The sequence below is a fragment of the Cinclus cinclus genome, chromosome 19 (assembly GCF_963662255.1).
Source record: "Cinclus cinclus chromosome 19, bCinCin1.1, whole genome shotgun sequence".
NCBI lineage: Eukaryota > Metazoa > Chordata > Aves > Passeriformes > Cinclidae > Cinclus > Cinclus cinclus.
In genome coordinates, this window is record NC_085064.1 from 6,454,948 (window position 1) to 6,469,582 (window position 14,635).

At 49.4% G+C, this 14,635-nt stretch overlaps 1 protein-coding gene across 1 annotated transcript in view; it reads right to left on the reverse strand.

Annotated features, from left to right (window-relative positions):
- COL27A1 (collagen type XXVII alpha 1 chain) overlaps window positions 1-13,329 on the reverse strand; it is a 138,982-nt gene extending 125,653 nt beyond the window's left edge. The window contains exons 1-2 of the mRNA XM_062505443.1: window positions 13,274-13,329; window positions 5,115-5,185 (exon numbers count right to left, since the gene is read on the reverse strand). Of these exons, the coding sequence (XP_062361427.1) occupies window positions 5,115-5,185; window positions 13,274-13,329 (127 nt within the window). The remainder of the gene's footprint in view (window positions 1-5,114; window positions 5,186-13,273) is intronic.
- Window positions 13,330-14,635: the final 1,306 nt, after the last annotated feature.

Here is a 14,635-nt window from a genome sequence, read left to right on the forward strand (position 1 = left end):
TGGGTGACACAAGGGCTGGGTGGGTGTGGAGGGAGGTCAAACCAATCCATGCACAGAGGCAACAGGATACAGGAAATCCCAACTCACATATCTAATCTGACCCTCTCACAGAAACATTCCCATAACCAGCACGGAGAACTCACAGCTCTTCTCACATCATGTGGGGAGCAAGTGCATCTTCAACGTGATTACCAGCAATTGCCAAAATCCATCAGCTCCGTGGTGCATCTGGTGAGTTCTCCAGCCCCACCAAGGACCAGCTCAGATGTTCTGGAGGGAGCTGACCTCGCTACAAGGAAATTTCCCACTGAGCACCACTAGCCCTCTTCCTGGGATTTAGTTCTGAGTATTGACCACACAGCTGGAGAGGAATTCGAACAACAGATTCAGCTGGGATTGCAAAATTTTATATCCCCAAAGGGCAAGTAACAAAACTTCCAAAGGGAGCAAAAGCCTTGTATCTGCCTCTCTCCAAGCTAGCAAGCAGCAGCTTTTGATCTTTGGAGAGTTTAGGGAAGCGCAGGTGCCTCCCAGCATGAAAAAATTGCACCTAGATTTCAGTGAACTGCTCGAAGTTCTCAACAGCAGTACTTTTTTTTTTTTTCCCCAGCAGATCATCTTACAGCATTAAATTAATTTAATAGGTTGGAACCAGACTTGGTTTGTGAAGAGCTCAAAAATTGGTTATGGCTGCCACTGAGTAGTGGAGGTAAGATTTGCCTCGTGTATAATGTCACCTAGGAGCCAGGTGCATTGCTCAGGACAGGAGGAGAGGGATTGATGCCCAGAGGACCTTTCTCCCCCAACTCCAGGAGGAATTTGTAATGGACAGACAAGCAGAACCCCCTGCTTTCTGCCCCGAGGTCTGTCAGGAGTCACTCACAGCTCAGATTAGCAGGCAACAGCAACACAAACTGGGGCCAGCTGGCAGCAGCCTCAGCTAAATTACTTAACTGGAGAAGATGCCGAGGTCTAGAGCAAAGCTGCAAAGGTAAATGTGCCCAGACCTGAAAGAAGTCCTATATTGAGCAGCTAAAGGAGCTCAGCCTGGAGGAAAAGGAGGCTCAGGGGAAAACTTCTCACTCTCTACAATTCCCTGACAGGAGGTTGTAGTCAGGTGGGGGTCAGGTTCTGCTCCCAAGTGACAAGCAATAGCATGAGCAGAAAAGCCCTCAAGTGGTGCTGGGGGCGGGGAAAGGGGGGGTTAGAATGAAAAGTAGGAAAGGCTTCTTCACCAGGTTTGTGAAGCATTGGAACAAGCTACCTGGTGAAGTGGTGGAGTCACCATCTGTGGAAGTGTTCAAAAGGCATTAGTTGGGGACATCTAATGGGCTAGTGGTGGGCTTGGCACTCCTGGGTTGGCAGCTGGATTTGATGATTGTAAGGGTTTTCCAACCCAAATGACCCTGTGAAGGGGATCATGATTCCTGTGACACTAGCACTGCTGACAGTGAGCTAGGACAACTGCATTTCCTCCCCTCTTCCTGCCCAAATGCAATCCCCTCACTCCTGGACCCATCAACTCTCTCATTTCAGTGCTCTTTAGAAGCCAGTCAGGGCTGTGCAACCTAAATGCTAATGTTGCAAGGCAAGAATTTAACCCTCAGAAAGGTGGTGGTGCCAATCATAGCTAACACCATGGGATTACAACTTTTCTAGATTAAAAGATTAGTCCTCCAAATTAAAAACAACAACAACAAAAAACAAAACAAAACAAAAAGAAAAAAAAACCAAAACAAAAACTAGCTCCTTTTCTAAAGGGGCCTTGGTATTTGGTTGTTTTCACCCTTAACTATTAAATGTTCTGCACAGAACACAATATTTGGAGACCTGGCACTTAAAGAGCTCCTTGGTGTTGGCCGAAAGGGTTGTAGACTCAAGCAGTCTGAGACCTGTAATGCTGCTTGCCAGGAAGGGAGAAGAATGATGAGAAAACCTCTGTTCCTTGACTTTGGCAAAAACCTTGGCCATTTTTGTGTGTAAGAATGAGTCAATCAGTATTTACTTTGCCTGAGTTTAGCTTTATTCCTACCTTCCTTTTTTTTAAAGGAGCTTGACTCATTTTCTAGCAGACACTTCCCTGGAGAAGGTGTGTCAGATGTAGAAAAGGATGGAAATGTTGCCACTCTGTGCAGAGGAATAATTTACTGCACTGCATGTTCGAGTGTTAACGACAGCATTTCTCCCACACTCTCGGTCTCCCACTGTTTTTATTCCATCTTGTCCTACAGGTCTGTCTCTCAGCATAGCCTTCCCCTCTCTGCACTGAACAGAGGAATCATGGCAGTGTCTTCATTCTGGATAATCTCCAGAGTCCATGAAACAGCAAAAGCCAAAGCCTGGCTTTAGTGAAGTGAAGTGGGACCCTTGCCACAGACTTCAAAGGCATTGGGATTTATCCCTAAGGAAATAAATTTACCACTTAAGCAAGCAGCTAGTCTCCAACTTCCAATTTCTACGTGTATTTTTAGGTTCTCCCTCAGAAGCAGACAGGGGTTGTCTCTGCTAGAGATGCTGCACGCTCTAGGAGTTATTTATTTGGTAGCTGCTCTGCAAAGACCTAAGGACATTTCCCTGCTCAGAGGATGCTGCCGCTGTTTGCAATGCCAATCCAAGTGCCTCGTTAGCAACGGCATCCAGGAGTGCTTAAGGAAAAAAAAGCACAACCCAAACACTCCTCTCCCTCAAAACCCGCTAAGGTGGAGCCAAACTCTGGATGCCTACGCAGAAAGAGTCCTCATGCAGGACACGTATGTGAACTTTCCAGCACCAGGTCCAGGCACAGAGCTCAGGGCTCCTGTGCACCCAGCCCATCTCCTCTCCATCCCATCTCCTCTCCATCCCATCTCCTCTCCATCCCATCCAAGTGTCCCGGGCTGTTGGGACACATCTCCTGGGATACAGGATGTCATCAACTAATGTAAAATGCAAGGTAATTCTGACTTCCTGAAGCAGCTCCAAGTTTACCAGAGGATTTTTTTTTCCCCTTCAAACTTTTTCCTCTGTGGATTTTTCCATCAAAACACATTATTAAAAAAGAACATTCACTTAGAGCTGCCTGATCCCAGGTGCCTCAAAGCTAGTAACAACATTCCTGTAGCAACATTTGGGCAACTGGGAAAAATGCTTCTTTCAGGTTCTGTGCATGAAGTGAGACACACAGAGATTCCTGAACAACAATATGATCATGTCTGAAAAAGGGGAAAAATATTTTATTGTTCTCCTTCCCATCTCTTTCTTTCCCTCCCCCTTTCCCCACACAAAAAGCCATGTAAGAAAAAGAAGCCAAAAGGCAGGAGAGGAATAGCTTGCAGCTTCCCAGATTCCAACAGCCAAGATGTGATGCCCACAGCTAAAACTGGGTTGAATAAGTGCAGCAGTTCCAAAAGTTACTGCCCAGACCCTTAGTCAGCGCACAGCAAATGAACTCACAATCTTTTGGATTTGTAACACTTCTGGAAAGATCATCCTCTGCGTTCCCTGATTTTCCAGCATACAGGAAGACTCCTAATCCTTAGCGTATCAGCCACAGAGTTTTCAAAAGCCCACAGCATCGGCTTAATTTCATCCTCACACTAACCTATGAACAAGTTCTTACTGCTTCTGAATCTCACATTTGAAAATCCTGGGTGATAACACAGCCTCAGGTCACCAACGTTTTCTTGCAGCCTTTACTTCCTTGGAAGGTTTTATCTTCTGGTACCCAGAAGGAAATGCTCTCTCTCTCATTGTGTGGAAACCAGGCAAGATTTTAAAAACTCTTTTATCATAGAGAATGTGTCTCAGAGGGGAGTTACTGACTACAACAAGGTAAATACAATGAGAGTGAAATTAAAGAGCTTGCTTTAGATTGATGGTAACAAAAGACATGGCCCCATTCCATAATTATCATAGGAGTAAATGATGGATAGAGGTGAATCTAAACAGGATATTATAATCTACTTGAAAAGTGAGATGCCAAGACACAGTATTTGTTCTGCCTCTTTACGAGCTGACATAAAACTTGCTCCGAAAACTGCTTGACTAAGTAATTCAGCCAGATGTTCACCTCCTTTGCATGGAGGCAGAATTTGGAAAATATTACATTTTTCAAAATTGCTGATGGCAGGGATCTATTCCCCCACCCCTCCCACCCCCCCATAAAAAGTGGTCCATGGGCTGGCTGACAGCTGAATGTTGACCAAATTTCTATTTTTCCTTCATGTTTTAGAGACTGAGAGGAGAGCCCTGGAGCCTGCTAGTCCACTTAGTGTTGTTTGCTGACGGCAGGGGAAGCTGTTCACTTCCAGCAAATACCCATGTAAAGCATCCATGTGGGAAAGCTGCTCCTATTTTAAGAGAAGGCTCCTTTACAAAGAGATATTGCAGAGATGCTCAGCACCTTCCATCAACTGCTGAAGATGAATTATTGGTGGGGGTTTTTTAATGTTTTTTGTTGACTTTGAAGCTTTTCATCTCCTTTTGTAGGGTCGCTGATAATTGTACCTCAGCCCAGACCTGTCCCTGGCAGCACCAGGGAGATGATGACTGAGAAGGGGTGTAAGGACAGCCTGAGGGTGTCCCTCTCCTATAGAATATTTCCCTACAGCACAGGGATTGAACCAGATATAGCCATCCTATTATCAACCAACCCTGTGGGATTTTCCTCCCTTAAATTTGATTTTACCTTTAGTACTCACATTATTTCTGTATGTGTGACGTACCCTGTGCTGGTAGGGCATGCCTGGGGTGCACCAGAGTCAAGGAAGAATCTGTCAGTGACATTTAATTCCATAAAGCCCCAGTCTCAAGGGGCAGTTTCTAAAAGCAGTTAATTCCTGGCAAGTGCAGGTAGATGCCAGTGACATTTTTGACACAAAGTGCTTCACTCCCACCAGCTCCACCAGACAGCCTCTGACAATTCTGTGGGATATGAATCACCTGTACAAAACCTGGTCCTTTTGCCAGCTGTTAGCTGCACCATCCATATCGTTTGTACTGCAACCACCAGTAATAAATGCATCTAACTGTGCACTGGGCTCAGACATTGATTGTTATAATCCTACACTGGTACCAAGCACTTGGCTTTTCCTTTTGTTGAAAGAGGAGAGGAGGAAAAAAGAAGTGTAATTTACCTTCATAATCTCCCTGTGTGAATCCCAGGAACCAGGTAAAACACAGTATAGTCCAGAGAAAGCAGAATCCCCTAAAATTGGAAGAGAAGATAAAAAACAATGCATTTCTTCAACAGCAGTAACAAAACCAACTCCACTGTTAAAGGTCTTCTCCTTGATCCCAAGTCTAGCAAAGCCAGTGGCAGCATCAGCATGACTCTAGGAAGTAGATCCAGGCCGAGACATTTTTTTTCTGCTTCAAAGTCATCCAAAGCCCACTGAACTTAGTGGAAAGGTTTCCCAGTGGTATTAGGAGCCTTGAACAAGCACCAGCCCAGTGTTTTGAGAGGTAGGCTCATCACTGCTGGGTCATCAGTGCCTTTACTACTGCTACTCTTTGGCACTCACCCACCTAGGACAGACCACCAGAAATGGATGAGAATGGAGAAATCATTCAAAGCTGGGAGGGCTAAAGCCCTGCCAGGAGTGCTCGTGCAGGGCTGTGGGGACATGGGTAGGAAAGGGGCTGACACTCAGTGCTTGTCACCTCAGCAAGCAAATCCCAAGTCTTAATGTTTTTCTGTGTGCTTAACAATATCCTAAGCATACAAAACCCTACATGGATCTGTTTCTCATTTTACACCCACATGAAAGATGGGGTGCAACCCCTTCTAACCCCTCAGTACCCTGTGCTGAGCCACTGAGAACCTTCTCACAAGCCTGCTATGGCAGGAAAGTTTAGAGAGTGGGAGATCCACAGACTTCCAACCCTGTGCTCTCACAGACCCTTTCATGCCTGAGAGGGAATTTGACACACCTCTCTGTTAGCTCAGCTTTAACTCTTCAAGTGCCATTGAAAACAGCAGCTCTGGGAAAAAAAAACTTTCACCAGAAAGGTAGCTAAAACCCTCCTCTTCCCCATCAGCTTCCTTGATTTGTAGCCAACTAAAGAACATGAGAAACTCCTTGGTTAGGCTCGCTTATAGCTGTCAGTGGAAAGTTTGAAGACTGAATTCCCTCATCTTCTAGAAAGGATATTTAACAGCTTCATCAGCAAAGGCTGCTGGAAGAACAGACAGAAATGTAAATTACAGAAAGCCCTCAGCCAGGAGACAGCAATGTGGGACATCCACAGGTTGTTCCTCACTCCAGCCCAGCCAGTGTGAGCACTGGGCTGTGCAAAGCCATGCCAAAGTGCAGCTTGCTCATCTCTCCCCATCTGACACAAGTCATATATCAAATCACTCTTCTGCCATCAAGCCTCAGCTTTAGCCCAAGAAAGCAACCTCTGAGACAAGGTATTACCCTGGGCCAATCCTCACCCTGTGCAGGAGACCCTTTCCCACAGCTGAAGCAAAGCCACAGTGATTTACGCCAGTGGGGAAACCTGGCCTTGAATGTAAAAATCCATCCTGGAACCCAGCCACTAACTAATATTTTATGGCTTGAAGAGATAAAATACTGGAGCAGTCCCACATCAACTGGGAAACAAATGAGCTGAAGCAATCCACGTCCTCCTTTGCTGCTTCCATCACCCTGACACTGGGCTGAATATTTCAGGAGCTCTGGAACTGCTTTAGTTTATGAAAGAACAGCCAGAAATAGCCCAAACCTGGTGTTCTTTTGCCACGTCCTACAACCACCAACATCCTAACCAGGAAACCCTCACCACACTCCAGAGATCTCCATCTGGGGAGCCTTGGTTCTTTCCTGACAACTTCAGCTCTTGGGACAAAACTGTTGGGCTGAAGCCACTGCCAGGTCCCAGGAGAGCTGCTGTCCCTTCAGGGAATGGAGGAAGGGAGCAGAATAGGATGATTCTTCATGGCAGTATTTTTTTTTTTGCATGAGAGAGGCTAAGATCCACTTCACAAGACAACCTGAATTTCTGTGCACATAATTCCATGCGTGCATGGAGCAAGGACCTGACTGGGTGTCATCAGCTGGGCTTGGCTGCCTGATGAGAGCACAGGAGCAGAGGGAAGGGGCCATCACCAGCAGCAGTGCCAGCTGTTAAGGACCTGTGATCCAGTGAGGATCAGATTTGTACAACCACTGTTTCTCACAACACACTAAAGTCCACTTTTTTTTTTTTTGAGGGGTACCTTCAAAAACCAAACACCCTGTTGATTGACACAATGAGGAGAACAAGTCTTGGGGGGAAATCCAGCATGTAATTTCATTCCAGTGACACTCTTGGGCTGTAAAGGAGACGAAAGCACAGTGTGGGATCCAGCTGGCCCCAGCCCTGCTCCTGGACCCCTTGCATGGCCAACACCGAAAGAGCTGAGAGCAGGGCTGGGTGCCAAAACACTGAAGAAAAACACTTTGGCAAAATTTACCAACTTAATGGAAAAAGCAAAAGCAGCTTCCAAATGGCAGCCGTGTGAGTGATGGGGCTGTTAATTATCCCAGGATTTTTAATGCAAGCTCTTCTTCCGTTGCAGCTCGGCAGCCACAGAGCTACAAAAGCAGCTTGAGTAGCAAGAGTAAAGCTTTTTCTCCTTATATAGAGCTACCAAACCCACCTTGCCTTTATCTCAGCTTCCTCCCATGAGCAGTGATCTCTACTAAGAGGAAATCAAGAGGTACCACTAAAGATGTTTATTTCTTTTATTCACAGGGTCTGTGACTACAACAATGAGGACCTGGGGCTGTTCACCTGGAGAAGAGAATGCTCAAGAGAGAACTTAGAGCACCTTCCAGTGCCTAAAGGGGCTCCAAGAGAGATGGAGAGTGACTTTGGACTGGGGAATGGAGGGACAGGACAAAGAGGAAGGCTTTAAACTGAAGGTGGGCAGATTTAGAATCTATATTAGGAAGAAATTCATCCTTGTGAGGGTGGGGAGGCCCAGGGTGCCCAGAGCAGCTGTGGCTGCCCCTGGATCCCTGGCAGTGTCCAGGGCCAGGTTGGACACTGGGGCTTGGAGCAGCCTGGGACAGTGGGAGGTGTCCCTGCCATGGCAGGGGTGGGATGGGATGAACTTTTATGGTCCCTTCCCACCCAAACCACTGCTGCAGTCCCTGGGTGTAGAGGTGCCCCACAGCACACATGATGTAAGCTCACGTGAGCCTTAAAGGTTTCCTAATGCAGACACAAACTCCCTTTATAGCAAACTGAAGTTACTGACTACAGCTTAATTTTACTTCCCTGAGTTTGGCAAACTCCTGTGGATCAGTCCACGAGAACTGACCAGTGCCAGAAGTCCAAGGAAAAGTACAACTGAGAGGGACAGAGGAGCACAAACACCCTTATTCCCTTCTAACCAGACAAGTGCTGGAATAAAGCCCTGCACTGAATTAAGGACAACAGGAACACAACAGCCTTCAGGGTAAACTTGGTCACAAATTACCCTCAAGGAAGTGCCATTTTGACAAAGCTGAGGCAACCTGTAAAATAATTGTGATCAGCTAATCCCCCAGTATTTCTGGAATTGGTTTGGAGCAATTTCAGCTTTTTTAATGAAAATGTTTGCCCTGCCTTAAATAAGAAGTCCAAATGATCTTGACATCTTGTTTGCTTAGGTGACGTGTTGAAGCTGAAGGAAATATTTCAAGGGCCCATGGCAGCATTTAATTCTTTATTTTGTTTTCTCCCTCATCTACAGTGAGGAAATGGCTATGAAATTGCAAGCATTACTGCAAGGTGGAAAAACAATTCCCCACCACTTTTCTCCATTCAGGTGTATTTTCCTCCTGTTCAAAAGACCACAAAGCCAGCTGGAGGCTGAAAATTGCTTTTCAAGAAAAGCAAATCTGCATTTCTAGCTGTAGATCAGACAGCGTATCTTGAAAAGGAGAAAATGCACATGTGGCTTAAGATGCTTTGCACATGACTGGAGGTGATATTCTATATGACACCCAAGCAGTTTTGATAGACACCAGGAAGCAAATCACAACCTATAAAGTGAGGCTTTAAACTGTTCTGTGCAGCAATTCCATCTCAGCTTCTTGGGATAGAAATCTTATTTTGTACCAGTAACCTCCTCTGTGGAGCTTCTGGGGCATCTGGAAATGATGGTATTTCTCCACTCCCCCTCAAATTCTGGCAAGAGCAATGGAAACACACAACTATGTAGATGTCCCCATGTTGACCCTGCTCAGTCCTTTGCTGGACTTCTCCTGCAGTATAAACGAGGTATTGACTTACACCTCCAGGCAAAGATTCTGTACACAGGCACTGCTGCAAACCCCAGCATGATAAGGGCAAAGTTTCTGAAACAACTGAAATAACTATTAGTCTTTAATCCCATTCAGCAGCTACGTTTTTAAGGGGAAGTATTGAGCAGGCAAAGAGATATGGCCCATAGAAATCCATTCTTAAGGTCACTTAAAAATACTAAGAGAACAGAGCGATCTAAAAAAATGTCAATATTATGGAAGGAAAAATGAATTCCCTATTCCTGGAAGTGTTCAAGGCCAGGCTGGATAGGGCTTAGACCAGTCTGGTCTACTGGAAAGTGTCCCTGCCCATGGAAGGAGAGTTGGATCCATGCAGGCCTGATATTTGCTCATCTGGCACCTCTAGCTCCTCTTAGGACTTCTCCAGGAGGGCCACCCTGACCTGCAGTGCACAGGAGGTGGGGATGAAGCAGCAGCACAGCCAGGGTGAGCTCTGCGGACACCTCAGGCTTCATCCTCTCAGGGGTTTAGGTTGGCATCTGCAGGCAGAGGGCTGAAGGTTCCCAAACTGCTGGTCCTTGTCCTGCTGACTGGAACTTGAGCCTGTGTATTCATTGCACAGAGCTGTCCCAGAGCTGAGCCCTGCTGGTGCCAGCCTGTTCCTCACCTGACAGATGCCAGACTGATAGGACCCAAACACCCTCCCAGGCAGCTCCCAGCAGCTCCCCACAGAGGGGATCTTTCCTGGGAACCCATTACTCAGCCTCCCCTTTGCTCCCCATCCCTGGATGGGATATTGACTTTGCTGCTGTGTGAAGTGACAACACTCAGTGCTGGCCCTGGCCTTTGTGTTCTCCAGTAACTGGAGCCCTCCACAAACAGAAGTGCTAAGCCTGATCTGTCATCTAACGCCTTTGCATTCCTTCATTTTGTGAATGGGGCTTGGCAGAGCCATATAGAATTCCCCATTGTGTCCACTTGCACTTCAGTAAAAGCGCCCATCATTTCTACTTATGCCCCCAACAAATTGGCAAAGAAAGGGAAGGGGAAAAAAACCCCACAAGCTCTGTGTTTGTCCCTGGGCAGAGATTTCTGACAACCATCTCACCACAAACCTGGGCAACCTTCAGTCCATATCAGAATCTCCATGAACAGAGATATTAAGCAGAGCAGATTTTAACTGCTCGACCCATTGCAGAAAGGGGGTGAAGCTGGAGCTTTATTTTAATAAAGCACATGCTCAGAGAGACACATGGAAATAGCAGGAGAGGGTGGTCCTGGACTGTGACCCTGTCTATCCCTCATGGGACACATCTCCACGTGCAATTGCTTCCTCTCTATCCCCAAGCACCCAGGACACACATCATTTGTCACCCTATTGCTGAATTTGTCCATCAGTGCCTTAATCTGTCCCCAGACCCCCTGCCCAGCTTGCAAACAATCTTCTTTTCCTCTTAAAAAGGATCCATGCCTTCCCTCCAGCCCTTGTGGACCTTCCCAGGGGCTGACCCACCTCGATGGTGCTGGGTGGATGCTGTAGTGCCCTGTGTGCAGCTTTCTCATCCAGCACACAGATGGGCCAGGCAGCCCAGAGCAGCAGTGTGCCAGCCCCCCAGGGCTGTGACAGCAGAATGTCACCCATCAGAGATCTCCAGGAGCATTGAGCTTCCTCCATTGCCAGCACGTGGCACCGGGGCTGGGATGGTCCAAAGTGGCACAAGTGCAGTGGAACAGCACCAATGCTACAGTCTGGACCTGTGCTCCATGTGCAGCGCAATGCAAATCCTGCCCTGTGTTCTGAGGGGCCAAAATTGCATCAGCAGAAATGACCAAGGGGGCACATTAAGCTTGGAGAGCCTGTAAAACTTTGTGTTCTGGTTTTACAAATTTTGGCAGCCCAAGTCTTTGAGCAGACTCTGATTGCTGCTCCTTGCCTGGGGAGCCAGCCCTCCCAGTCTCACCCGCGGGTCTCCTGTACATCCACCAGCTCCCCAACCACCAGCCCTGCTCCAGAAGAAGCTGCGGGAGAGCTGGTACAGGAGAGAACCCCAGGAATGCACCAGATCATCCCTATCACAAGCTGTCTTCAGGCAGCACAGCCCTCACTCACCCCAAGGGTGGCCTGGTGAGCCCAGGGATGTGCCAGCCCCAGCTCAGAGCAGCCTCTCCATCACCAGTGGCCTCACAGGACCATGGAGGTGCTGGGATGCACGGCACTCTGCCAAGCACATCAAACCCCAGCACCAAAAATCCCTTAGGAGATGATGCGAAGGGCAACAAGCGACCTCTGCTGAGGAGGGACTGGAGCAGCACATGGCAGGGGGACAGGCCAGGGAAGACCCTGGAACAAAAGGCGCTCGTTCCGAGGCACCAGGACAGACCAAAGGCACATTAATTCCCCACTGCACTGCCAGGCTCAAAGCCCACTGCAGGGTTGTGGTAGCCTGGGACACCCTGACACACAACCAGGCACGGATCTCCGGCAGGCTGCCTGCTCCTGAGTTCCTCCTTCCCAAACCCGTGCTCGCATGGGTCTGATTTGTCCTCAAGCAGGACAAATCCTGGGACCTGAGCAGCATCTCCCTGTTCTCATCTGAGCGTGATCACGGCCAGCCCCTGGGCCAGGCTGAGCAGCTGGGGCTCTGTCAGTGCCTGTGCCTTGTGCCAAGTGTCTGTCCAGCACCGGAGCCCGTCCTCTCGCTGTGACTCGCTGCTCTTTCAAAGGAACCTTTATCAGTCTGCTCCCCTTTGGGCTGCTCCCTTTCTGACACCAGCCACCCTGGCAAGGTCCAGGCAGTTCTGCCACACCATACCCAGCACTGGAAAGGTGTAAGTGGGAGATGCTGCAGTCACCAGCATCCCCAGACACGGCACGGCCACATCTACGCAAAAAAACAAACAAACAACAACAACAACAAAAAAAACAACACCCAAGAAACAAACAAATAAAACCCGCACACCACAAGAACCCTAAAGCACTGAGGTTCGGTCCCTGTATACAAACACACAGAAAACTTGTCAAGGAGAGCAGTTGCAGCCCCTGGGAAGGGCTCTGGGCTCTCCGTGTAACTCCACACACAGACTGAGCCTCCAAAGGCAGCCGCACATCCATCCACCTCCGGCTCTGGGAAAGGGGCGGCAGCAGGATGGCCCCGGGGCTGGAGGGGGCTGCCCCCAAATCCCCTCGCCCCGTTCCCCTTCTTTCCCCCATCTCCCAGCCCAGCCGAGCACAGGGATCCTGTACACAACTTTTTCAAACTGCCAGGCAGAAGAATCCCAGCCTTTCCAAGGGAGTGTCGGTAAATCATCAGTACATCCGACAACGCAGCCAGAGGGATTAACCCTTTGCGGGTTCCCGGGAAAATAAAAACAACAACAACAACAACAAACAAAACCACCACCAACAACGCATTTAACAATGAAAATAGTAAAATTTGGCCCCAGCTGTGGGAGAAGGGGGACGGGCAGGGTGTGCGCCGGGATCTTTTCACACACACGCGGATGGAGAGGGAGCAGCGTTTTGTGTGTGCCGAGCACATGAAGAGCTGCCAGCGCACACCTCCGCCGTGCCTCGCCCTCCGGGCTGACCCAGCAGAGCCAGGTACCCGTGTCCCGAGGGACAGGGTGAGGAGCAGCATCCCCCCGCTCCCAGGAGGGGCTGGGACCCGCCGTGCCCGGGCAGGGTGAGGGCAGCGAGCGGCAGCGGATCGCCCGTCCCGGGGGCTGCACCGGCACCCAGCTCCCGGGGCTGGGAGCCCCTCTCCCGGCCCGTGGGGACTGCGGGACCCGGGGGGCTCCCCCTGGCCGTGCCGGTGCCGATCCCTCCCCTCGCACACCGCAGCCCCGTTTCCCCCTCTCCCGCTCCGCAGCGTGGCCTCCCTGCTCCCAAGCCCATTCTCCTTTCCAGAGCAGGAGTTTTCACATCATCCCCTGGCAGAGGAATGTCTTCCCCCACCGCGTTCCCAAATCCCGGGATCCCGCGGCTCCCCGGCACCCCCGGGATTCCCTTCCCTTCCCTTCCCTTGCCCAGCGCCGGGAGTAGCGGAGTTTGTACTCACCCCCTGCCTGCCGCTGTAGCTCTGAGTCTGGAGACCGGCTCTGATTCCGGCTCCATCACGTTTAGTGCATTGTCTCTTTCGGGCAATTTTTGCGGCAATCCATCAGAAATCGGGGGATAAGGCGGTTTGTGGGTACATCCTTCCCAGGAGCTCGGCTCTCTGCCTCGCTAAGGGGTTCAGCTGTGTCACAGACACCCCTGGCCCGGACGGCTCACTCCTTCCTCCTTCTCTTCTGGGTCCTTTTGCTTACACAGATCTTTTAATCCCATTTAACTCCCTCTCGGCAGACTGCAATTACCTTGGAAAAAGGAGAGAGAACACAAAGTACACTTTAGGAAGCCAGGCTGGCCCATGGTCGCCGGATTTCTTGCCTTTTTTTTTTTCCTCTCCTTATAAATAGTGCAATTTCTGTGATCTCTGATTCCCAAAGTCCGTGATTTCAAGTGTTTTTTCTTAGCTGTTACTTTTTTTGTTGTTGGTTGATTGGTGGTTGTAATTATTATTTTTATTTGCAATGCAGATGTGCCTCCCACCCCCCAAGGATCTCTCCTCTGGACTTAGAGAGAAGAGGAAAAGGCAGATTTTGAGAAATGAAAATTATTTAAGGATGTCCTTACTGCCTCTCTCTGCTGCCCTCCTCTGTAATAGCGAAGCATTTACGAGAAATTATACAAAATAAATAAATAAATTGGGGGGGGGGGGAGAAAAAAAAAACAACAAACACCCAAAAAACCTCTTTTCACCAGAAGAAATGCAGGGAAAGATTTGAAGACCCTGTCCAGCCTCCAGGGAGAGAAGCACAGGCCCTTTTTTGGGGAGGCCGCTGATGGAAATTGCAGCCCCCTGCAGGGGATGTCCATGGCCAGGGGACCCAAACCATTCTTGACCCACCCTATAAAGTACCTGACACGGCCTTTCCCTTGGGATCAGCGCTCGGTGGACTTGGGAGCCTGTGGGTGGGACTCAGGTTGGAGAAGAAAGGTTCCCCATGGCCCTGTTCCCCTCCTTGCACTGCTCTGCATCCCCAGGGCATCTCCAGAGCCCCTCTCCTCCCGGCACCACGGGATGGAATCTGCATCCCGGAGGGCAGGAACAGGGCAGTGAGCTTTCCTTGTACAGGATCCGTCAGAACAAGCTGGATCCCAATTCCGCTTGGCCACCTCTGCCAGGAGAGAGGGGACTTCCACACGTGCATAAAACCTTCATCCCTGCTTCCCCTCCTCATCCAAAGTCCCACCCAGCCAACCGTGGAGCCCCAGGGAGACCGGCAGGTCCCTCTTGTCCAGAGCAAACCCCGCAGCTCCGCGGGATTCCCTCAGCCGTGCCACCTCCTGCCTGCACCCCTGGGTACCCCTGCCCTGC